This window comes from Thalassophryne amazonica, chromosome 9, assembly GCF_902500255.1.
Source record: "Thalassophryne amazonica chromosome 9, fThaAma1.1, whole genome shotgun sequence".
Taxonomy (NCBI): domain Eukaryota; kingdom Metazoa; phylum Chordata; class Actinopteri; order Batrachoidiformes; family Batrachoididae; genus Thalassophryne; species Thalassophryne amazonica.
In genome coordinates, this window is record NC_047111.1 from 13,887,146 (window position 1) to 13,912,016 (window position 24,871).

General features: G+C 39.9%; 1 protein-coding gene across 3 annotated transcripts in view; it reads right to left on the minus strand.

Annotated features, from left to right (window-relative positions):
* The window catches only part of slco2b1 (solute carrier organic anion transporter family, member 2B1), a 65,133-nt gene that overhangs the window by 4,879 nt on the left and 35,383 nt on the right, over positions 1-24,871 (minus strand). For all 3 annotated transcript variants that reach the window (XM_034177616.1, XM_034177618.1, XM_034177617.1), the window contains 4 exons: positions 22,844-23,033; positions 17,485-17,629; positions 16,659-16,819; positions 11,894-11,958 (listed from right to left, as the gene is read on the minus strand). In XM_034177616.1, the coding sequence (XP_034033507.1) occupies positions 11,894-11,958; positions 16,659-16,819; positions 17,485-17,629; positions 22,844-23,033 (561 nt within the window). The remainder of the gene's footprint in view (positions 1-11,893; positions 11,959-16,658; positions 16,820-17,484; positions 17,630-22,843; positions 23,034-24,871) is intronic.

The window sequence follows — 24,871 nt, forward strand, 5'->3', positions numbered from 1 at the left end:
TTTGAGAATTAAGCCGTCACTTGCTGGATGCTCACAGTAAATACATTACTGTAATTTAATTTTTTCAGTAAAGCAAAATAAACAAGTTACTGTAATCTAGATTTTAAGTGTATTTGAGTACTGCACACTCGCAATAATTAAGGTAATCAAATCTGCTTCAAGACAACATAAATTACTTTGTAAGGGAGCAAGTTTGCATTTTTTGATTATTTTCATTTTTAGTAAAGTCAACTTATTATTTTTTACAGTGTAAGGCATGTAGAAATACCCTAAACAGCGAATAATCCGCAGTAAAATTTGTACAACGTGTTTTTAAAAACCGCTTGTAATTATGAAGAAACTAGTTTAGCTAACAACTGCTACAGAAAGGTGAACATTTATTAAAATGAATCTGAAATACACGAGTTGACCAACATCAGGAGGGTTAGAGTTCTAATGTTAAAACTCACTGTTGTTACTCCGCTGTTTTATGATTTGTAAAAAGCTGCACCAGGCACTTGAAAATTGCACATTTCCGACCAATTCTGTCAAAAACATTAACAGCCTGTGAGCCGACACACTGCTGTCAGTGTGACAAGAGGAAAGTGTGTCATGTAGAATCTTTGCATTTGTTCAGAGCGTATAATTATAAATCTCAAGTCGTTTTCAATCAATCAATCAATTTCAATCAATTTTTTTATATAGCGCCAAATCACAACAAACAGTTGCCCCAAGGTGCTTTATATTGTAAGGCAAGGCCATACAATAATTATGTAAAACCCCAACGGTCAAACGACCCCCTGTGAGCAAGCACTTGGCTACAGTGGGAAGGAAAAACTCCCTTTTAAACAGGAAGAAACCTCCAGCAGAACCAGGCTCAGGGAGGGGCAGTCTTCTGCTGGGACTGGTTGGGGCTGAGGGAGAGAACCAGGAAAAAGACATGCTGTGGAGGGGAGCAGAGATCGATCACTAATGATTAAATGCAGAGTGGTGCATACAGAGCAAAAAGAGAAAGAAACAGTGCATCATGGGAACCCCCCAGCAGTCTACGTCTATAGCAGCATAACTAAGGGATGGTTCAGGGTCACCTGATCCAGCCCTAACTATAAGCTTTAGCAAAAAGGAAAGTTTTAAGCCTAATCTTAAAAGTAGAGAGGGTGTCTGTCTCCCTGATCTGAATTGGGAGCTGGTTCCACAGGAGAGGAGCCTGAAAGCTGAAGGCTCTGCCTCCCATTCTACTCTTACAAACCCTAGGAACTACAAGTAAGCCTGCAGTCTGAGAGCGAAGCGCTCTATTGGGGTGATATGGTACTACGAGGTCCCTAAGATAAGATGAGACCTGATTATTCAAAACCTTATAAGTAAGAAGAAGAATTTTAAATTCTATTCTAGAATTAACAGGAAGCCAATGAAGAGAGGCCAATATGGGTGAGATATGCTCTCTCCTTCTAGTCCCCGTCAGTACTCTAGCTGCAGCATTTTGAATTAACTGAAGGCTTTTTAGGGAACTTTTAGGACAACCTGATAATAATGAATTACAATAGTCCAGCCTAGAGGAAATAAATGCATGAATTAGTTTTTCAGCATCACTCTGAGACAAGACCTTTCTGATTTTAGAGATATTGCGTAAATGCAAAAAAGCAGTCCTACATATTTGTTTAATATGCGCTTTGAATGACATATCCTGATCAAAAATGACTCCAAGATTTCTCACAGTATTACTAGAGGTCAGGGTAATGCCATCCAGAGTAAGGATCTGGTTAGACACCATGTTTCTAAGATTTGTGGGGCCAAGTACAATAACTTCAGTTTTATCTGAGTTTAAAAGCAGGAAATTAGAGGTCATCCATGTCTTTATGTCTGTAAGACAATCCTGCAGTTTAGCTAATTGGTGTGTGTCCTCTGGCTTCATGGATAGATAAAGCTGGGTATCATCTGCGTAACAATGAAAATTTAAGCAATACCGTCTAATAATACTGCCTAAGGGAAGCATGTATAAAGTGAATAAAATTGGTCCTAGCACAGAACCTTGTGGAACTCCATAATTAACTTTAGTCTGTGAAGAAGATTCCCCATTTACATGAACAATTGTAATCTATTAGATAAATATGATTCAAACCACCGCAGCGCAGTGCCTTTAATACCTATGGCATGCTCTAATCTCTGTAATAAAATTTTATGGTCAACAGTATCAAAAGCAGCACTGAGGTCCAACAGAACAAGCACAGAGATGAGTCCACTGTCCGAGGCCATAAGAAGATCATTTGTAACCTTCACTAATGCTGTTTCTGTACTATGATGAATTCTAAAACCTGACTGAAACTCTTCAAATAGACCATTCCTCTGCAGATGATCAGTTAGCTGTTTTACAACTACCCTTTCAAGAATTTTTGAGAGAAAAGGAAGGTTGGAGATTGGCCTATAATTAGCTAAGATAGCTGGGTCAAGTGATGGCTTTTTAAGTAATGGTTTAATTACTGCCACCTTAAAAGCCTGTGGTACATAACCAACTAACAAGATAGATTGATCATATTTAAGATCGAAGCATTAAATAATGGTAGGGCTTCCTTGAGCAGCCTGGTAGGAATGGGGTCTAATAAACATGTTGATGGTTTGGATGAAGTAACTAATGAAAATAACTCAGACAGAACAATCGGAGAGAAAGAGTCTAACCAAATACCGGCATCACTGAAAGCAGCCAAAGATAACAATACGTCTTTGGGATGGTTATGAGTAATTTTTTCATGGATAAAGATTTAAATGCGGTTGTTTTGCAGAAGTTCCACTGAAAACACACAGAAGCTGTAATTTTTACAATTCACACGCCGTATCTTTGATAGAAACAGTCGGTGGTCATTTATTGAGAAATCTAACTGGCGGAGTGTTTTACGCTTTAAACGCTTATTTGGTTGTGAAAAGCTCCACAAAAACTTATACTTTTCGAGCTGATGCTGACTGTTTGCATAAATTTTTGGCTGAGTGGGGAAACGTCTGACATTATATAGCCAATATATTTTTTCTTACTTTATGGCCCTTTAAAAACTTTAGTCATATTACTAAATCATTGTTTTTCTTTTTTTCTTACCTCATGAAGGCGACTCTCTCTTTCCGTTTATGTAGTGACGGAGTTGCTGATTGATGAAAGTAAGCCCTTATTTTAATAAATGTTATAATTAATCATGTAAGTCTCTTCTTTTCCATAGAATTTGTATTGCTGCACCTTAGTTTACATCATTTCAATAGGCTATATGTTGTATAGAATAAAGAATACGCATTAAAATTGCTAATCAAGGTTATAGTAAAGACACTGCTTAATTGGCTGTCATGAATACTGACAAGGTATCATAAAGGTAATGGTCGAAGTGAGGATTTGTAAATGTTGCCTCAAACGTCCATGCAGTAATTCAGATATGGCGAAACAAGTGAATGATATAAAATATGTACAGCTTTGTAATTCAATAAATATTTTTGCTTTGTTGAGGGTACTAGAAATATTTTTAGATATTTTAGCTTGAACATGTTTTATGTGAGGGACAATATTTAAACGCGTGCATACGCGATAAAACTTTAAAGATATGATCGGGAGGCCGCTCTCAACACATCCGGTCTGTTTTCAGGCAAAAAAAAACATTAAAAAAACTTTAGGATCAAAGATTAACACGAGCCGTGACAATTTTTAAACGCGTCCAAACGCGGTAAAACTTTAAAGGTATGATCGGGAGAGCGTTCTCAACACGCCAGAAGCATTTTTTCACAAAAAACGCGCATAAAAAAAATTCAAGGTCAAAGGTCAACGCTTCTTTCTGCGCTTAATAACGACGTTTTAAATTATCCAAACGCGGTAAAACTTTAAAGGTATGATCGGAAGGCCGCTCTCACACATCCAACCCATTTTCAGGTGAAAAAAAAACATTAAAAAAATTTAGGATCAAAGATTAACACTTCTTTCTGTACTTAATAACAATGTTTTAAAGCGTGCGAACGCGATAAAACTTTAAAAGGTATGATCGGGAGGTTGTCCAAAGACAGGGGTTACATTTTCACGTGAAAAAACATAAAAAAAAAAATTAGGATCAAAGGTTAACACAAGCTGTCACAGCATTTAAAAGTGTGCGAAGGTCCTTGTAGCTGGATACAGGAGGTATTGCCCCTTTTCTTAAGGCAATTACGATATCTTTTCACAAAATCAGAAACCAGATCATCGTTTGCGATAGTATTTTCGGTGTATAAAGACAGCACATCTTGGTACGACGCCCCGGTGGCGCTGATATATATTTAATACACGCAGTGACCTTTATTTTATTTGTAAATATTCACAAAAAGGAAACATGGAAATAGAAATGGGAAAAAATATGAGTATGTACATATGTATGTACGGATATATTTAAATCTCTTTGGTGTTAAAGATATGTAGATGTTTTGTTCATGTGGTTTCTGACATGTCTGGAATAAGACAGGCTGAAGCCGGGAAAACTAATTCTCCTGTGAGTAGCTTTTATTCTTTTAGTGCAACTATTAAAAGGTTCACTATTTCTGTATTATCCGTCATGACTTTGCTATCCATCCACTTTTGTTCATAGTATGGGACCACTACACGCGCGGGTCTGGGGATATTTGCGTCTTAAAAGTGTGTGTGTGTGTGTGTGTGTGTATTTGGGGTGTTTAGCGCAAAAGGTCGCACCTCTTTTGACAAACCGGGCCAGCGTCACAGATCCTGTTTGAAGCAATATTTTTATAAGGTCCTGCTGTGTCCCTCGGTCCGAGGTGTCAGGCTAAATCCGGAGGCTGGACCAGTTTTCTGTCCCGCCTCCTGCTGCAGTGTTTTTCCTTCATTCCAGCCGCTGACCGGAGCAGACGTTCATTCTCTCGGAATGAAGTTTTCTTTTTCTTCAGAGTGCGAAAGTCTTTCACGGCAAGTGATTTAAGTAATCTTTTGATAGAAATGCTTCTGTTTTTTTTTTAAAAAAAAAAAGATCCTCGGCGGTAAAAACATTTTTTAAATAATGTTTTTTTGTTAGATATAGAGCCCCACGGTGAGAAAAGTTTATTCTGATGGAGCAGAAGAATTCGGCCTGACAAATTAACCCCAGAGGATCATTTAGACGACACGACGCACCAGGGACAGACTCTCCTTTATGACGTAAGAAAATCAGCTCATAACTTTTTAAAGTGTAAATATTTCATTAATAAGTATGGTCTGTGTTACAGTTTGTGGATATTCTGTTAGGAATTTATTTAACGCTGTTTAATCAAGTTTTTTCCCCCAGACACAGCAGCAGAGATAGTAAACCCTCTGAAATCTCATTTATATTAAAAATACAGGTTAATAACGCGGAGCTGGTGTGTTCTAACCGACGGAGGTCTGTCGAACCGTCAACAGGGCGCCGCGGGGACGGACTCGTGTTACACAGTAAGAAGAAAAAAATCACATCATGACGTTTTTTTAAAGTGTAGGCTAAATATTTAATAAGTCGCATCTTTTCTTTCAGTTTGTGGCGAGACGTGACTGTCGCTCCTGCAAGATGCCCGGAGGTTCGAGGATATTTTGGACTGGTATTAATGAATGTTTTTGAGAGAGAATAATTGCGATGCATAAAAAGTTTATTCTGGTTTAACGAGAAGAAGAAGAAGAATTCAGGCCGACAAATTAAGCCCAGAAGGTTATTAGACGACACGGGGAGCCGGAGAGAGAGAGAGTCGCCTTCATGAGGTAAGAAAAAAAGAAAAACAATGATTTAGTAATATGACTAAAGTTTTTAAAGGGCCATAAAGTAAGAAAAAAAAACATATTGGCTACATAATGTCAGACGTTTCCCCACTCAGCCAAAAATTTATGCAAACAGTCAGCATCAGCTCGAAAAATATAAGTTTTTGTGGAGCTTTTCACAACCAAATAAGCGTTTAAAGCGTAAAACCCTCCGCCAGTTAGATTTCTCAATAAATGACCACCGACTGTTTCTATCAAAGATACGGCGTGTGAATTGTAAAAATTACAGCTTCTGTGTGTTTTCAGTGGAACTTCTGCAAAACAACCGCATTTAAATCTTTATCCACGTTAAAACGACTTGAGATTTATAATTATACGCTCTGAACAAATGCACAGATTCTACATGACACACTTTCCTCTTGTCACACTGACAGCAGTGTGTCGGCTCACAGGCTGTTAATGTTTTTGACAGAATTGGTCGGAAATGTGCAATTTTCAAGTGCCTGGTGCAGCTTTTTACAAATCATAAAACAGCGGAGTAACAACAGTGAGTTTTAACATTAGAACTCTAACCCTCCTGATGTTGGTCAACTCGTGTATTTCAGATTCATTTTAATAAATGTTCACCTTTCTGTAGCAGTTGTTAGCTAAACTAGTTTCTTCATAATTACAAGCGGTTTTTAAAAACACGTTGTACAAATTTTACTGCGGATTATTCACTGTTTAGGGTATTTCTACATGCCTTACACTGTAAAAAATAATAAGTTGACTTTACTAAAATGAAAATAATCAAAAAAATGCAAACTTGCTCCCTTACAAAGTAATTTATGTTGTCTTGAAGCAGATTTGATTACCTTAATTATTGCGAGTGTGCAGTACTCAAATACACTTAAAATCTAGATTACAGAAACTTGTTTATTTTGCTTTACTGAAAAAATTAATTACAGTAATGTATTTACTGTGAACATCCAGCAAGTGACGGCTTAATTCTCAAAATAGTTTTGTTCATTCATTATATTCAGGTCAACTTAATTTTCTTGAAGCTACAGCTTGAAAACTGAGTCTGGTTAACTTAATTCGTTTGTATGTTTGCATGCATTTACAGTGTACAGAGAGAGTGCGGCTCAAACCAAAGTCAAATTCCATGTATTCTGTGGATACTTGGCCATTAAAAGCTGTTCTGATTCAGATTCTGATAAACCAGAAAATGCTGATGAACCCTGTTTTATTTGAAACTTCAAAGTTGTTGCTTCAGTTCTCCGTCATTCAGTTATCTGTGATTTTCAGGGAACACTTGACATAAAATGCTGACGGCTGATTTTTCATATTAAAACAATAGATGTCTCCCTTTTGGAAAGTCTCCCAAGAAATCTGATCAGAGAATCTTGATGTCTTCAGGGTGTATTAAAAACTAACCAGGAGAAAGCTGCTTTCAAGAACAGTTTCAGTTATTTTTTTGACCCACTTCACATGTTTCTTGGTCAGAATGAGGTGGTAAAGCAGGAACTTGCAGCGATACAAGTGAGCAAAGAAAATGTTTAGATTTAGGACTTAACATCCAAGCTGCTGGCATGTGAACGTTACCGTGAAGTGTTGAGATAAGGATTTGATGTTTGAATCCCAAAATGTGTAAAATATAATAAGTTGACTTTACAAAAAAAATATGCGAACTTGTTGCCTTAGAAAAGTGGCTTTGAGCAGACTTGAGTTTATTATACGCAGCTGGAGACATAATAATCATCTATCAGCTAATTTACGGCGACAGCCTGATGGTTACCCTTTAATAAACATGGACGTATGCTTTTTTCTTCATGTAAGTGGACCAAATTTGTGTTTAATAACCATGAACATATGCTTTTTTCTTCAGGTAACTGGAACAAGTACTTTTTTCTTAATGTTTTCCTTCACGTATGCTGTGTTTAATAAACATGAACAATTGCTTTTTTCTCTGTGTGTGACTTTAATGAATGTAATAAAGCACATATTCTAAACCTTATACAGCCTGTGTTCTTTCCTATAATATTGTTGAAAAGGGTAAATTGTTTTTCAAACGAGGTTTTTTGTGAAAAACACTTACTGGCACCTTTTGCTCTAAAAATACCATCTGGCCTGACACCCAGCCACCCTGCCGGGAGTGACGGAGAAGAAACTTTGTTTTTTTCCGCCTTCATCACCTCTGGGCAGCATCTCCGATCAGCGGGTGTCCCGCAGCCCCCCTGATCGACTGGGTAATATCTTAAAAGAAACACCATTTGGCGTGAGTGAGAAGGAGGTTTGTTGATTTTTCAGCCTTCAAACATGCGTGACGAACGACCCCGTCTTCAGGAAATTGGAGGTAATTAAACATTCAAGCTTGAACCAAAGATTCAAGCTTCTCTACTATGTTATAAAAGACCATCCGGCGTGACAGCCCCGCTCCGCAGGTCACACACACGCACACGCACACACACACAAGCACACACGCACACACACACGCACGCACGCACACACACACACACGCACACACACACACACACACACACGCACGCACGCACACACAGACACAGCTAGCGTCTGCAACAGGTATTACAGCCGTGGGGTCATGTTTCCGCGAGCGGCTCTATGCGTGGGTATTTGACCGTCTTGCTGCAAAGACTTACACCCGAGAGAGACGGCTATTTGTTTCCCTTCTTTAATTTACGAATTTAAAAAAACAGAAAAGGAAACGCGATAATTTAAGAATTAAGAAATATTAAAGGCGTATTAAAATATTCGTGTTTAATCACTAAATTGAAGAAAACCTCCCATAATTATGCATAAGATACGGTATTTTTTATTCCTTCTTTAATTGAGGCATTAAAAAACCATAAAAGGAGGCGCTTTAATTTAAGAATTAAAAATATTAAAGGGGTATTAGATAATAGACACTGATTTATGTTTAATTATTTCAGAATTAGTTAATTCTTTAATACATTAAAAAGATCTAGGTATTTTTAATCATTCTTTAATTCATGAAATAAAATGACATTAAAATATTAGACCCGGGTGGGAGGGGAGGTGGGGCTTGGAGGCGGTGCTTGGGGCGGGGTTAGGGGAGGAGCTTGGGGGTGGGGCTAGGGGAGGAGCCGGGGGCGGGGCTTAGGGGTGGGACATAGTGACGTCATCGATTATGATTGGCTGTGATGTCATAAGGGGCGGGGCTTGGAGGCGGGACTAGGGGAGGGGCTTAGGGGTGGGACATAGTGACATCATCGATTCTGATTGGCTGTGATGTCATACAGGGGCGGGGCTTAGTGACGTAGTCGATTCTGATTGGCTGACAGGGTCATTAATCACTTTTTGACAAAAGGTGGGTCAGTTTTCTCTCTTATAACATTTAGAAGCCAGGAATGAAAATTGTGTTACATAGTGTTTAAAAATCATACAATGTGATTTTCTGAAATTTTTTTTTTTTTTTTTAGATTCTGTCTCTCACAGTTGAAGTGTACCTATGATAAAAATTACAGACCTCTCCATTGACAAAAGGTGGGTCAGTTTTCTCTGTGTTATATTTCAACTACTTATGTCTAAAGTCTATGGAAAAATGACTACATTCAGCACAAACTTTGATTTTATTTTTTTTTAACATTCTAGAAAGTTCTAAAAGTTTCTTGAAATTTCTAGATAATTCTGGAAACTTCTAGAAACGTCTGGACAGTTCTAGCAGTTAAAGAATATTCTAGAAGACTACTCAGTAGTAGTGAAGGCGAATCGAGAATATTCTTAAACAGACAAATTTCAAAATATCATTGTCCTGATCACAGAAGCAAAGTTTCTGTGGAATAACAGCTATTTTCTATTTATTTAAGGCATAACAGGTTAGGAAAACACACTGTGTACCCAGGAACAAAACAAAAATAAAAATTTGTTACATAGTGTAATTAATTTGCATTTTATTGCATTAAATAAGTATTTGATCAAATAGAGATGTTCCCTGTAGTGCTTGACTAAGTTTGCACACTGCAGCAGGGATTCTGGTCCACTCCTCCATATAGATCTTCTCCGGATCTTTCAGGTTTAGAGTTTCAGCTCCCTCCAAAGATTTCCTATTGAGTTCAGGTCTGGACACCGGCTCAGCCACTCCAAGACCTTGAAATGCTTCTTACAGAGCCCCTTCTTACTTGCCCTGGTTGTGTGTTTGGGGTCATTGTCATGCTAGAAAACCCAGCCATGACCCATCTTCAATGCTCTTACTGAGGGAAGGAGGCTGTTTGACAAAATCTCATGATACATGACCCCATCCATCCTCCCTTCAATACGGTGCAGTCGTCTTGTCCCCTTTGCAGAAAAGCATCCCCAAAAATAATGTTTCCACCCCTCATGCTTCATGGTTGGGACGGTGTTCTTGGGGTCGTTCTCATCCTTCAAACATGGCGAGTGGAGCTGATGCCAAAAAGATCTATTTTGGTCTCATCTGACCACATGACCTTCTCCCATGCCTCCTCTGGATCATCCAGATGATCTCTGGTGAACTTCAAATGGGCCTGGACATGTGCTGGTGTGAGCAGGGGGACCTTGCTGCATGACGGCATCATGTGTTACTAATGTAATCTTTGTGACTGTGGTCCCAGCTCTCTTCAGCTCATTGACCAGGTCCTCCTGTGTTGTTGTGGACTTTCTCAGAATCATTCTGAACCCATGAGGTGAGATCTTGCATGGAGCCCCAGACCGAGGAAGATTGACAGTAATCTTGTGTTTCTTCCATTTTCAGCTGTTGTCTTCTCAACAAGCTGCTCACCTGTTGTCCTGTAGTACATCCCAGCCTTGTGCAGGTCTACAGTTTTGTCCATGGTGTCCTTAGACAGCTCTTTGGTCTTGGCTATGGTGGATAGGTTGGAGTGTGATTGATTGAGTGTGTGAACAGGTGTCTTTTATACAGGTAACAAGTTCAAAAAGGTGCAATTAATAATTAGTAAATAATTAATAATTTATTCATATGAATATGAATGTTAAAATCACTAATGATCAAAATGTTATCAGCACTAGTTGACAAGTTAGAAATGAACTCACCAAATTCATCTAAGAATTCAGAGTATGGGCCAGGGGCCTATATACAGTGGCAAAGTAATACAGCTGATTTTTATTATTCTGACCTTGGCAATAGGTAGCATCGTGGGCAGAGCGGACAATCAGATGCTCAAATGAGTTATATATGTAACCCCCAACAGCTAATAAACTAAACCTAGATTTATAAATAAAAGCAACACCCCTGCCTTGCTTCGCACCATGGGAAATATGACTGTGTATGCCGGTGGGCAGACCTCATTTAGGGGAAAAACAACTGTAGGTTTAAGCCAGGTTTCACATAACCCAATTATATCTAAATGGTGATCCATAATTAGATCAATGATCATAGATTTTGAAGACAGTGATCTGATGTTAATAATACCCAAACTAAGGGCCTTGGCAGAGTTGACAACCGGACTGCTTGGGTTTACGGGTGGCTCCAGAGTAACATTTCTGAGGTGCCTGGAAATAGGTTTAGGCCTGAGACACTCCACACATTGCGGTGGAGGTCTGTGGGCTCAAAAGACTGACATCAGGCATATATAGAGGAGAAAATCGATTCATAGTTTGCAAAGGCAAATATAATTTGGGTGCCACAAATGGGTGCCACGCCCTACGGGACTTCCGCTGAGCCCCAAGTGACATCCTCTGCCTGACCACAGTCCGAAAACCGTCCTCCACAGCAGGCACCTCTTGGCTAATGCCAGTAGGCATGACAGCCGGCCCAACATCAACCATGCCCGTAATATTAATTTCCACAAGGCTAATAAGCTGTTCCAATTTACAAACACAGCTCTCCAAGAGAGCCACCCGCTCTGCCAGCATCATACAAAATTTTATAAAAACATATGAAGTGTTCTAGTGCGGCCATTTCGCCATTTGGCCTTATTCATATCACGTGTGAAGGGGCCTTAAGATTCATCATTCAGGATTAAAGTGCCAGAATAAGAACCTGTTACTTTCATGTCACTGCTGCCTGGAGTTTATAAAATACTTTTCATATTGTTTACTCCCTTTACGGTGTTTATGTGAGAAGCTGCAGACAGGGAGTTAACAGCAGAGTCCATCACCATGACAACATACTCATCCCCTCCCTGCAAGTTTGATAAAGTCAGGATTTGTGGTATAACTGTTGGCTAGTTTGTGTTAAGGTGAACATGTCGCAGGTGTCACATGACTTACCGAGAACCCTGAAGAGCATGTACTGAACACCGACTGCAAACGACTTATCTTCTGTCAGCACAGTCCTGCAGGAAACACACAAACATCCTGTTTCCTGTATTTAGTGTGTGTGTGTGTGTGTGTGTGTGTTCAAACAGCTGATTGTAACAGGAGTAGGTAGGTACAGGTTCTCCATTCCAGGCTAAATTTATTGGTCCTTTCCTTTGAGGATTTCTCCTTCGAATGGTAGAAAAAGTATCTATGGGTTTTGTTCACCAGAAGAGAGAGAAGGAGCACAGGTTTGGAGAAGCATCAGGAGTAATGCTGATCAGACTGCATGAAAGCAAAACTTGAAGTTGATTTGACAAACTATTGTCATAAACTCTGGCTAGTAACAAAAACAAAGAGCTTGTGGATTCTCTGAATACATGCAGCTGGACTAATTTTGGTACTTCATGGTGTGAGCACATAACTCAGCCACATGGGGTGTACATACAGCCAGCACAGTCTGGGTGCCAGTCCCACGCCCAGATGAATGAGGAGGGTTGTGCCAGGAAGCAGTGTTGTGATGTAATGAAGTAGAAATACTTTGTTACTGTACTTAAGTAGAATTTTGACGTATCTGTGCTTTACTTTATTTATATTTCTTGTGACTTTTACTCCACTACATTTCCTCAACAAAATGTATACTTTTACTCCAGTACATTTCCCTGAACCCTCTTCGTTACTCGTTAAATATACAACAATATAAAAGTAGAAGAAATTTGATTGGGTAATGCCTGTTTGCAGAGGTGAAAGTAAGTGTAGACCGCAGTGACTTTCACTCCTGCAGCATCAAGTGTCGTGTTTGACATAAAACATGTTTAAAAGACAAAATAATATACAGTTGTACATATGTAAAAGTTTGTGCCCCCTGAAGATTTCCATGATTTTCCTTTATAAATCATTGGCTGTTTGGATCAGCAATTTCAGGTAAATATATCATATAGCAGACAAACAGAGTGATATTTGAGAAGTGAAATGAAGTTTATAGGATTTACAGAAAGTGTGCAATAATTCTTTAAACAAAATTAGGCATGCGCATAAATCTGGGCACCACAACAGAAAAAAATACAATATTTGCTTGTCCACTTCTATAAAATCTGGACTGAAACATTTGTTAAAAATCTGTTAAAAAATTGTTGGTCAGCTTAGAGGTCAGTTAGAGGGTCAGTTTAGAGGGTCTGTATGAGACCTCTTATCACAACAACACAATAAGGCTGGCAAAAACATCATCTCTAACATTAACCATGTTCTGAGCAGTGACTATGTCCTTCTTCCATCTGGACGCCAATACAGTGTTCCACGGTTTAACATGGTCAGACTGAAACATTCTTTTGTGCATCAGTCGATACTTAAACTAAATAAGGAGCTTAATCCATTACAACATTATCAAGGCTGCAATGCGAGCAAATTTCTGTTCTATGGGTTGTTTGTGAAATATCTGTGTCTGATTTGTGTTGTTTATGTCTTGTGTTGTAATGGAGCTACTGAATATGTAAGACAAATTTCAGCTCTCTGATCTGACAAATAAAGTATTATCTTATCTTATTTAGTAGATCCTCCTTTTGCAGAAATAACAGCCTCTAAACGCTTTCTATAGCTTCCAATGAGAGTCTGGGTTCTGGATGAAGGTATTTTGGTCCATTTTTCTTTACAAAACATCTCAGTTTTGTTGGTTTCTGAGCATGGACAGCCCACTTAAAATCACACCACAGATTTTCAATAATATTCAGGTCTGGGGACTGAGATGGCCGTTCCACAATGTTGTACTTGTTCTTCTGCATAAATGCCTTAGTAGATTCTGAGCAGTGTTTAGGGTTGTTGTCTTGTTGAAAGATCCAGCCCCGGCGCAAGTTCAACTTGATTCATGAACATTGTTCTCTCATTCATGAACATTGTTCTCAAGAATCTGCTGATACTGACTGGAATCCATGTGACCCTCAACTTTAACAAGATTTCCAGTACCTGCACTGGCCACACGGCCCCACAGCATGATGAAACCACCTCCAAATTTTACTGTTGGTAGCAAGTGTTTTTTTTGGAATGCTGTGTTCTTTTTCAGCCATGCATACCGCCCCTTGTTATGTCCAAATAACTCAATTTCAGTTTCATCAGTCCACAGCACCTTATTCCAAAATGAAGCTGGCTTGTCCAAATATGCTTTAGCATACCTCAAACAACTCTGTTTGTGGCGTGTACACAGAAAAGGCTTCCTCTGCATCACAGCATCATACAGCATCTCTTTGTGCAAAGTGCGCTGTATAGTTCTGTATAGAATGATGCACAGAGACACTATCTGCAGCAAGATCATGTTGTAGGTCTTTGGAGCAGGTCTGTGGGTTGACTATGACTGTTCTCACCATCCTTTACTTCAACTTATCTGAGATTTATCTTGACCTCACCATCCTTTACTTCAACTTATCTGAGATTTATCTTGGCCTACCACTTTGGGCTGTCCCTCCTAATGATGGGACGGACGCCTCTCCTGACGGCTCCCCTGACGACTCTCCTGATGATGTGAATGACTCATTACCATGAACAAAAGACTGAACTGCTCTGACCTGAGTACCCCATTGTAAACATGGGACAAAGCGTGTCTCAGACCCCCTCCCCAGTTAAGGCGGGTGAGTTTCAACTGTTTCACAAAATGTCTCCTTCACTCCTCTCTCAAACCACTTCCTTTCTCTGGCTAAGATTCTGCCAGATTAGCTGCCCTGTCATTAGGAGGGTGCTAACTAGAGCACAATAGGTGCTAATTAGAGCTATTGTTTAGTCACTAGCCTATAGCAGTCTGCCTCTCGGTAGGAGGGGTCTGGTTAGGTTTAAAACTCCAGCTTTTGTGGCTTCTGTTTATTCTTCCTCTGCAAGAGTCAAGGCAGAAGTCAGACTACCAGAGCAAGAATTTTAGCTGAGGAAGCTTCTGCGATTTGAAGCGATACATCCTCGCGTCAAGCAACCCAGTCCAGTCGAAGATTCAAGCTTCTCTACTATGGAAACCACCTGGACAAGTGAGAGCCTTCACAAAAACTGCACATGTGGTGAAGGAGACAGCTAAGAAGTTGCTAGGTGTGACATCTGGACAGAGAAAGAAAGATAAAGAATTGGCAGTGGAATGAAGAAGTGCAGAAACATATCAGGTGAAAAAAGAACTGGGGAAATCAGAGGGTTGATTAAAGCAGACAGGAGTACAAGAAGATGTGACAGAAGCTGAAAAGAGGTGTGGCATATAGGAAGCTGTACATGAAACTGACCACTAAAGAAGGAGAAAAGCACTTACGGATTGGCCTGACAAAGGGAGTGAGCTGGAAAGGATGTGAAGCAGGATAAGGTGATAAAGGATGCACATGGTCACGTGAAGAAAGTGTGGTGAGAAGGTAGAGGGAGTATTTTGAGGAGCTGATGAATGAAGAAAATGAGAGAGAAAAGGCTGGATGATGAGAGCGTGAATGGGAATGTTTAAGAGACAGTATTGAGAGACCAACTACATTGTACAGCTTAGAGTTGGTGGCACTAACAGAAAGACAGAGCTGGATTTAGCAGAGCTGAAGATAAGGAAGATGCCTGACAGGGTAAAATGGACACAGATGATCTGCTGTGGCTACTTCTAACAGAAGAAGACTAAAGTGTGGGCCCACTCATTCTTAGTGATTGGGTGAGGAAAACAGAACTTATGCTTAAGGATAATATGAGACTTTATGGACTTATAAGCTCCAGAAGGAGATCACATTGGAACTTCTGCTGTTTCATGTCATTTAGGTCAGGTCAGGTCAGGTCTGGAAGTATACGCTGGTATCACACATTACTGCATTATATGGGCTACAAAACTGTCTTGCGTTCTAGATGCCAACAATTCAGGAAGACAACCAGCCCATTCCCACCTCTCAAAAAAATGTCAATATGACAGTGGCGGCTCAGTGATATCTGGGCATCCCGTTGGGCTTTTCCAGTTTCTGGGGTCTTCAACACTCTTTCACCTGCATACTAGATCTTCCCTGGAGAAGCTCACCGCATGGCCAAGAATGTTGTAACTGACATTCCCTCAATGTGATACTGCTCATCTGAGTCTCCAGCAGTCCCCAGGGGTCCTCTGTAGACACTTAGTACCAAAGACATTCAGTCTGTGCCCTTGGTTACTGGTGTGCATCCAAGTCTCACAATCTGGACTGGAAGTACCAGGACCCGAAAGGTCCTTCAGTTTCTGGTAAAATGATCAGCATTGTCAAAGACAGACACCTCTGTCCAAGGATCTCATGACTCTATAAGCCCACGAGGGCATCTCTTGTGTCCTTTCAAAGCATCTCTTGAGTTCTAACATAATGAATTTTGGGTATGAGTATTATATCGTCTTTCCAGTGTCAGATGGAGTGGAACCTTTTCCATTACAATTGTTTCATGTCAGTGCAATGAAGGGTTGATTATGGTCTAAAATTAGAAATGTCATGATTATACTTTGTTTTTTTTTTGTTTTTGTTTTTTTTTGTTTCTTTTTTTTTTTTTGTAGATTTAAGTGTCCTAGAAAATGCATTTCTCATGGCTACCAATTAGAGTTAATGTAGTAGATGCATAGAAATATCATATCTGCTGATATCTAAAGCTCACACAAAATTTTAATCACATGGACCTCAGGAACCCTTGTGGTATCATGGATGCAGAAAGTATAGTCAGACCTGGACATGACTGGTCATCAGACCTGCTGAGTCATGAAAAAAAGATTTTTGAAACATTTGATTCCATTTATCATTACCTAAGTATCATCATGCAGGATGGCGTCTGGGAGAGGGACGCAATGAAGCTGGTGAGACCCAGCAGCACGATGAAGGGGAGGAGGAGGTGGGAGCATGTGCTGCCGCAGGTGCCTGGTGAGGCGAAGCCATGACCGCCAACACACCGGCACTCTCTGTAGGTCTGTGCAGGAATGACAAGCCAGAATCCAAAGTCACCCAAAACCATCAGAAATAACATCTATGCTGCTTGTCTGAGTGACAAACTGACCTATAAGTCACAACTCTACTTCAGAATCTCTGGACAAATGTTTTTCATTGGCTTCATGTTCATGTGATGTCAGATTTTAAGGATTTTTAAAATTAATATGCAAAATCCTCCATTGCACATGCTCTGGGTTTTCAGGATGCAGGATTACTGTGACTTCAGAGGTAAAGAAGAAGTCAGCAGGTCACAAAGCTTTTTCTGATCTCGCACCTGTTCTGTGGGACAGTCTGCCCACTGAGATAAAACAGTCAAATTCTGTGGAGTTACTCAAATTTGCGTCAACATACTAAGTGAGATAATGTCAAAATCAGCCATTTATGTCGCCTGGATGCTTTGATGCCCCGGTAGAACTCAACAATAATAACTCAATATGAAATGTGTTTAGAAGGTTTTGCAGATGGTTCCTTTTTACAGTGGATTATTAATGTTTGTGTGACAAAAAAGAACTTGTCAAACAATTATGGGAGTTCTGAGGGTTTAACATAAACCTTACACGAACTTACATAAAACTGTAAAATACAGACAAAAGCAGATTTAACACAATGTAAAGTCTAAAGTCTTAAATGTCAAGTTGTTCTTACTGTGGTTTTGTTGATACTATCTGATATCATGGTGATACAGCCAGCGTGGCAGGGAGACCTGAATTCCACCCCATCAGAACCACAGACTGGATTAAACCCATCCTGACGACATAGACACCCAGAACTGCACGGCATCGACTCATTCCTGGAAACACACAAAACCAGGAGTGTAACGCTGGAAACACAGTCAGAAGGGTAACACTGAAAACACAGTTAAAAGGAGAACATTAAAACAAATCACGGAGGATAATGCTGAAAACACAGTCAGAAGGGTAACACTGAAAACACAGTTAGGAGGAGAACATTAAAACAAATCAGGGAGGATAATGCTGAAAACACAGTCAGAAGGGTAACACTGAAAACACAGTTAGGAGGAGAACATTAAAACAAAACCAGGAGAACAACATTAAAACAAAACCAGGAGAACAGCATTAAAACAAAACCACGAGGACAGCATTAAAACAAAACCAGGAGGACACCATTAAAACAAAACCACGAGGACAGCATTAAAACAAAACCAGGAGGACAGTATTAAAACAAAACCAGGAGGACACCATTAACACAAAACCAGGAGAACAACATTAAAACAAAACCAGGAGAACAGCATTAAATCAAAACCACGAGGACAGCATTAAAACAAAACCAGGAGGACACCATTAAAACAAAACCAGGAGGACACCATTAACACAAAACCAGGAGAAAAACATTAAAACAAAACCAGGAGAACAGCATTAAAACAAAACCACGAGGACAGCATTAAAACAAAACCAGGAGGACACCATTAAAACAAAACCAGGAGGACACCATTAACACAAAACCAGGAGAACAACATTAACACAAAACCAGGAGGACAACATTAAAACAAAACCAGGAGGACAACATTAAACCAAAACCAGGAGAACTGTTGTGTGGGCCGCTGAAGAGGAGGTACTGCTGGCCCACCACCACAAGATGGCGCCCTGCTTGAAGTGCGGGCTTCAAGCACGAGAGGGCGTCGGAGCGACCGGGAGTGACAGCTGTCCCTCATCATCAGTACCAGCTGTCACTCATCCACTACTCATCACCATCACCATAAAGGCCGGACTGCAACTCCACCTCCCCGCCGAGAAATCAGCTACCCTAAAGGTAATTCTCTGCTGTATCTATAACGAACAATAGTCTGATCTCATTTGCAGCCATTTTCCTGTGACGGTGTCCTTGTCTGCTGTATTGGCGTTTGGTGTGGACTGCGACGGCTTCGCCTCACACCCCAACCAGATAAGTGGTTTCACAGGAGCTGTACGAGTGTGTTATTGGAGGTGGAGGTTGTCCCTCCTTACGGAACACAGACTGAGGGATTACTGAGTGTGCGAACTCACACTCACCTGCACTGTTTCTGTTCTCTCTACCAGCAGTACCAGGTCTGACAGCTGGAGACGGTGGCCACCTGGGGACCCAGGACTTGGTGGCTCTGGTGTTCTTCAGATCCGTTGGTGGTGGAAGCCGTGTGGGATCCGGCTCGTTTCTGGATGTACGTCTCCTATCATTGAGCCTGCCCACACGTCAATCAACGTATATTTGATTGTTTTTCCAAACCTGTTTTGTCTGTATTCCGTTGTGCACGTCATAACATTAAATTGTTACTGTTTTGGCTTATCCATTGCCCGTTCATTTACGCCCCCTGTTGTGGGTCTGTGTTCCTACACTTTCACAACAAGAACAGCATTAAACCAAAACCAGGAGAACAACATTAACACAAAACCAGGAGGACAACATTAACACAAAACCAGGAGGACAACATTAACACAAAACCAGGAGGACAACAGTAACACAAACCCAGGAGGACAACAGTAACACAAAACCAGGAGGACAACAGTAACACAAACCCAGGAGGACAACAGTAACACAAAACCAGGAGGATAACATTAAAACAAAACCAGGAGGATAATATTAAAATAAAACCAGGAGGATAATATTAAAACAAAACCAGGAGAACAACATTAAGGGCCCCTTCACACATAGTGCGAGTATGTACAACTCAGGGCGACTCACATTGAAACAGCTTGTATGAGCGAACAAAGAAACATCGGACAGATGGGCAGGCATGCATGATCCCGGTGCGATGGTTCGTGCATGCGACAGTGTCTTTCGAGCATGAATACAGTGCGAGCAGCTGCAGACTAAAAAATAACAGATAATGCAATAAATGACTGAACAAAGAATACAATAACATGCCAAAACCAAAACCAGGGACAGAAAGAATAATACACAAAAAGGGATGATCAGGAACACACTAGAATACGAATAAACAAGTGACCAAAACAACTATTAAATCAAACCGGGGCAGACAGCGGGAAAAGGAAAGGGGACAAATGATAACAGGAACATAAACAGGGCTGAAACAGACAAGATCAACATACAAGACAACTGACAGAACTGAGCTGAACACAACAGTTACGGGTAAAGGGCAGAGACAATGTGCACGGCACACACGCACGCACACACACACACACACACACACACACACACACACAGAGGTAACACAGCGGGGGGGGGGGGGGGGTGAGTGCACACGAGGAAACATGACTGACAGACAATGACAGCTGAGACATGACACAAAAAATAAACAAAGAGGAAATATATAAATAAGATTCAAACCTATACTGAACTAACACAAAAACTCCCAGAACAGACAGGACACAACGTGATTGCATGTGAAAATAATTAGTTTTAGGACCATTTGCATTCATGTCAGGGATTTGGATGAGGAAGGCAGCACAATGAAATATAACGGACAAAAAGGACTTTCCAGCCCTCGCTGTGGAATAAACTGTAGTTTATTTTCCTCTCTTTGTTTAATCTTCTGCTTCATCTGTTGTTTTTCTTGAAAAATACTGCTCGAGGTTCTATCTGTGGGAATGGACCAGTTGTATGCATGGGTGGTTGGCATCCAGGACCCAAGGTGGTTCTGTGGTATTGTGGACTTGGCAAAGTGCAGCACCAACGCATGCCGCCGGACTTGACTTGTTCTAGATGGAATTCTAAAGACAAGACCGTCACCACAGAGCTGTTTACAGTCAGTCTGTCATCAAATCCCGTTCACACTGAACCAGGAAGGTTTGGAGTTCCACATGTTGCTGTGACGACCAATCCATCCTGTCTTTTGAAGAACCAAGAAATCTGGGATGATTCCAAACCATCAAAAGTTTAATCCGACAAACAATAATCAACAGACTGAGAATCGGGTCGTGGACAAGAACGCTGGAAACAGCAGAAAGTTAAAAAGCACAGCAGGATATTTAGCAGAAAGTGAAATGAAATGAAATATATAACACAGTACTAAAATACCCTCGGCCGTATGAGCATTGTTACCTCCGCCAAGGAGGTTATGTTTTCGGTCATGTTTGTTTGTTTGTCTGTCTGGTGTCAGCAGGATAACTCAAAAAGTTTTGAACGGATTTTGATTAAATTTTGTGGAGTGGTTGGAAATGACAAGAGGAACAAGTGATTAAATTTTAGTGGTGATCTGGATCACGATCCGGATCCCAATGCTAACGCTTTAGCATGTCTATGGCATTTTCAATGTTAAAAGTTAGCATTAAGCAGTTGCAGCTGTCATCACGTTCGGGTGCATTTGTTTTCAAATTGTAATATTTCTTAAATTTATTTTTGTTTATATATTAATAAGCTAATGATTATTATATACAATTTTACAGAAAGAGACAAAAAGAAATAGATCACTGTGCCAAGGAGAAAATCTCTTTAGGGTCAGTGACCCTATGGCCTTGTTTAGAGAAGTGTTTCATAAATGTTAAGAAATTCATATATTTGCAGTTTAGTTGAATAATTGAATTTTGTCTCTTATTTGTTTTTGCCTATAAGTACATGCAATATCAATATCAGTGCTCAGATGACAATAGCTTCTGGGAAAGGTGCAAGTGCTAAGGATACATGCTATCCAGTCACAGCAGATGAAACTTTTTTTTTTTTACTACTGAGCAAACATCATTGTTAGACTTTTTTAGACTTAGACTTTAGACTTTTAGACTTTAGACTTCTTAGACTTTTTTCAATGATTCCACGGCGTGTAGCTGTTATGGCGTCAGTGACCCCATGGCCTTGGCGGAGGTTTGCACTCTGAGTGCTTCTAGTGTTATTTTTAATTTGCAGTTGTTTAAATAATTATTCAGATCCTATTGTCTTCAAAAACAATATTTACATTTTAACAGTGTCTGCAGAAGTTGTGCAAATCAAGGATTATTTGTCGATCACCCTCTGTGCATATCCAGGTATTGAGACAAATTTATCTCCATAGGAAGTTACAGTAGCTTTGAGTCTGTGGAGGTTAGTGTGCACGATTTTGCTCTAAAGGTGTTATCAGGTTACAAAAACAGCGCTTTCAGTTTTAGAAGTGTTTATTTCTCACTAGGTTTTACATAATATATGAGAAAGAGGATATATTTACACACAAACGAAACAGAGTATTGCCGCTAACTAAACCAGCCTGTGACGTAATCCCGCCTGTGACGTCGGCAAAAAGTGTCCCTCCTTTGTCCCTCAGGCCATCAGACTGTACAACTCCTCACTTGGTGGGAGGAGGAGTAACAGGAAGACAGAGGACGGGAAGGAGAGGAAAGCAGTAGCCAGTAAACCAGTATTTATCAGTATGTCTGGTATTTATATTTGCAATTTTTTTTTTTTTTTTTTTTACTTTCACTTTTGATATTCTGTGTGCTTCTTACCCTGTGTGCTGCTATACAATGTTGCTGGAACCTCAATTTCCCTGAAGGAGTCTTCCCAAGGGATCAATAAAGTTCTGTCTAATCTAGAGGTGTTACTAGGTTACAAATCAGCATTTTCAGTTTTAAAAGTGCTTATTTCTCACTGGCTTTAACATAATATATGAGAAACATGTTATTTTAACACATAAATTAAGCAATTTTAGACAGACCAGCCACTGGTGTCACAGTGCAGCTCTACTCTGATTGGCTGTCATCCCCGCCACTCAAAAAAGAAACAAAAAACAGATTGAAACAGAATGTGACACTTTAACCTCTTAAAATAGGTCCCGATTAGCCATCTTTGAACTTGTCCAAGGTCTGTGTCCCAAGAATGTTCTGGCAGTAATAGGACTGGACTTATGCTGAGCACAGACAGACAGACAGACGGAGAGCCGGATGTACGCAAAGTCTTCCCAATACCCGATGGCCATATTTTCATGGCCTTGGGTAAAAATATCAGTTCAACATTTGAAATAAATAGAATTTCAGATGATTATTCCAAACACGGACCCGGACACTAACATTCAACTCAGAGGTGACCACCACTGTCACGGGTTTACAACCTCTGCGACCGGTTGACTCGGGCCAGGTGTGCTTACCTGACAGGAAAGACTCCGCCTACTCTCTGGGTGGGACAGCCAATGAGAAGCAGCGGTGTGGAGGTTAGCAAACACAGCGCAATGGCAGTGGTACACAACCTGCTGGCTCCGCTAACGGAAATGTTCATTCTTCGCATAACAGCGCCGCCCAGGATGGTACCAAGCACCGCCAAAGGAATGCAAAGTCCACCTGAAAGAAACAACAGAGGTTCAGCCTCATTCATCTATTATTATTATTATTATTATTATTATTATTATTATTTTATATTAGTTATTCGAACATTTGCTATTATTAAGTGACACAAACATGTATTCATATTTGTTGCCCATAACATCAGCTGTAAGTGTTTAAGAGTTTCCTTTACTGCGGGAGCCTTAAGCAGCTCCTTCAGTAACAGACTGCTGCACCCTCGTTGCTAAAGAGAGCGCCTCCGCAGGTCATTTATTCCAACTGCAGTCAGACTGTATAATACCTCAAAATGTTTTTAGCACCATAATCACCTGCTGACTCTGCACTGTTAACTACATCTACTGTCACCTTTTGTGCTTTAGTACATGTACAACTGTGCAATTTATCTTGTGCAATAATTTTACCATATCTATACATACTTAGACTCACTTGTATGAAGAGTTCAGATGCAAAACCCAGTAAGTATTTTTTTTTTCAAATGGAGAAAAATGCAGTTGAAAATGAAGATTTAAAGGAAACCATATGCAGAAATGCACAGACTTTCATCAATAAAATGAAAAGTTTGTTCAAATTCTTTCATATTTTGCACACTGATGGTCCACTTGACAGCCAAGTACATGTTGGCCTCAACTAAAAATTTATGGTTTTGGAGATACTGGGTTTTGCATCTGAACTCTTCATATTCTATTTTCACATAATCTGTTCACATCAGTATTGTATGAACCCACCAACAAACACTACAATACACTTTAGTCACTGTCCTGTAAAGTAAATTATTATTTTTTTATTCACTGCTGTATGACTCTTTCTGCTGCAACAAGTGATTTTCCCCACTGTGGGATCAGTAAAGTAGTAGTAGTAGTAATTTATTTGTCATCTTGACCACGCACAGTAATATACAGTACACAGTGAAGTGAAACAACGTTTCTCCAGGACCAAGGTGACACATAAAACAAAAATTCAACAATTACCTGCCTGCAGCAGCATATGCATATATAAATAAAGTACAGTATATATGAAGTTTGTCTTATCTTATCTTCAAGGAAGATGGTATGAAAATAGTATTTTAATTATGTAGCTACAATATTATTATAAAATATTTCATGTTTTGTGTGGTCAATGCCATGTTATTTGTTTATATGCATTCATTCCTGCATTTAAGGCCTGCAAGACATTTCAAAAAAGTTGGGATGGAGGCTATTTAGAGCTAAATATGAGGTAAAAACATTTAAATATTGATATTTGAAACAGGTGGTTGTTATTGGGATTTGGTACAAAACAGTATCCATGAAAGGCAGAGCTTCTGAGGAGCAAAGATGGGCAGAGAATCTCCAGTATGCCAGCAAATGTATGAGAAAATTATTGATATGTTGAAAAACATTTTTTCTCAATGACTGAAAGGATTTGCATATTTAAACCTCAATGGTTCATAATATCATTAAACAATTCAAGGAACCTGGAGGAATTTCAGTGTGTACATGGGTGACTGCATCAAGAACAGTCACCCATCAATAGCTGATATAACCACATGGGCAAAAGATTACTTTGGGAAATCTTTGTCAAGCTCTCCAATAAGGAGTTACATTCACAAATAACGCTTAAATCTTTACTCTGTAAAAAAAAAGAAGCCTTATGTTAGCCTCAATGTGGGCTCAGAGGCATCTGGGTTGGACCATCACACAGTGGAGACCTTTACTGAGGTCAGATGAATCAGTATTCCAAATCTCTCTTTTTTTGGGTGAGGGGGATAAACATTTCAGATCAAATACAGAATAGACCATCCAGACTTCTATTACCAATAAGTCCAAAATCCAGGGTCTGTCATGGTCTAGGGTTGT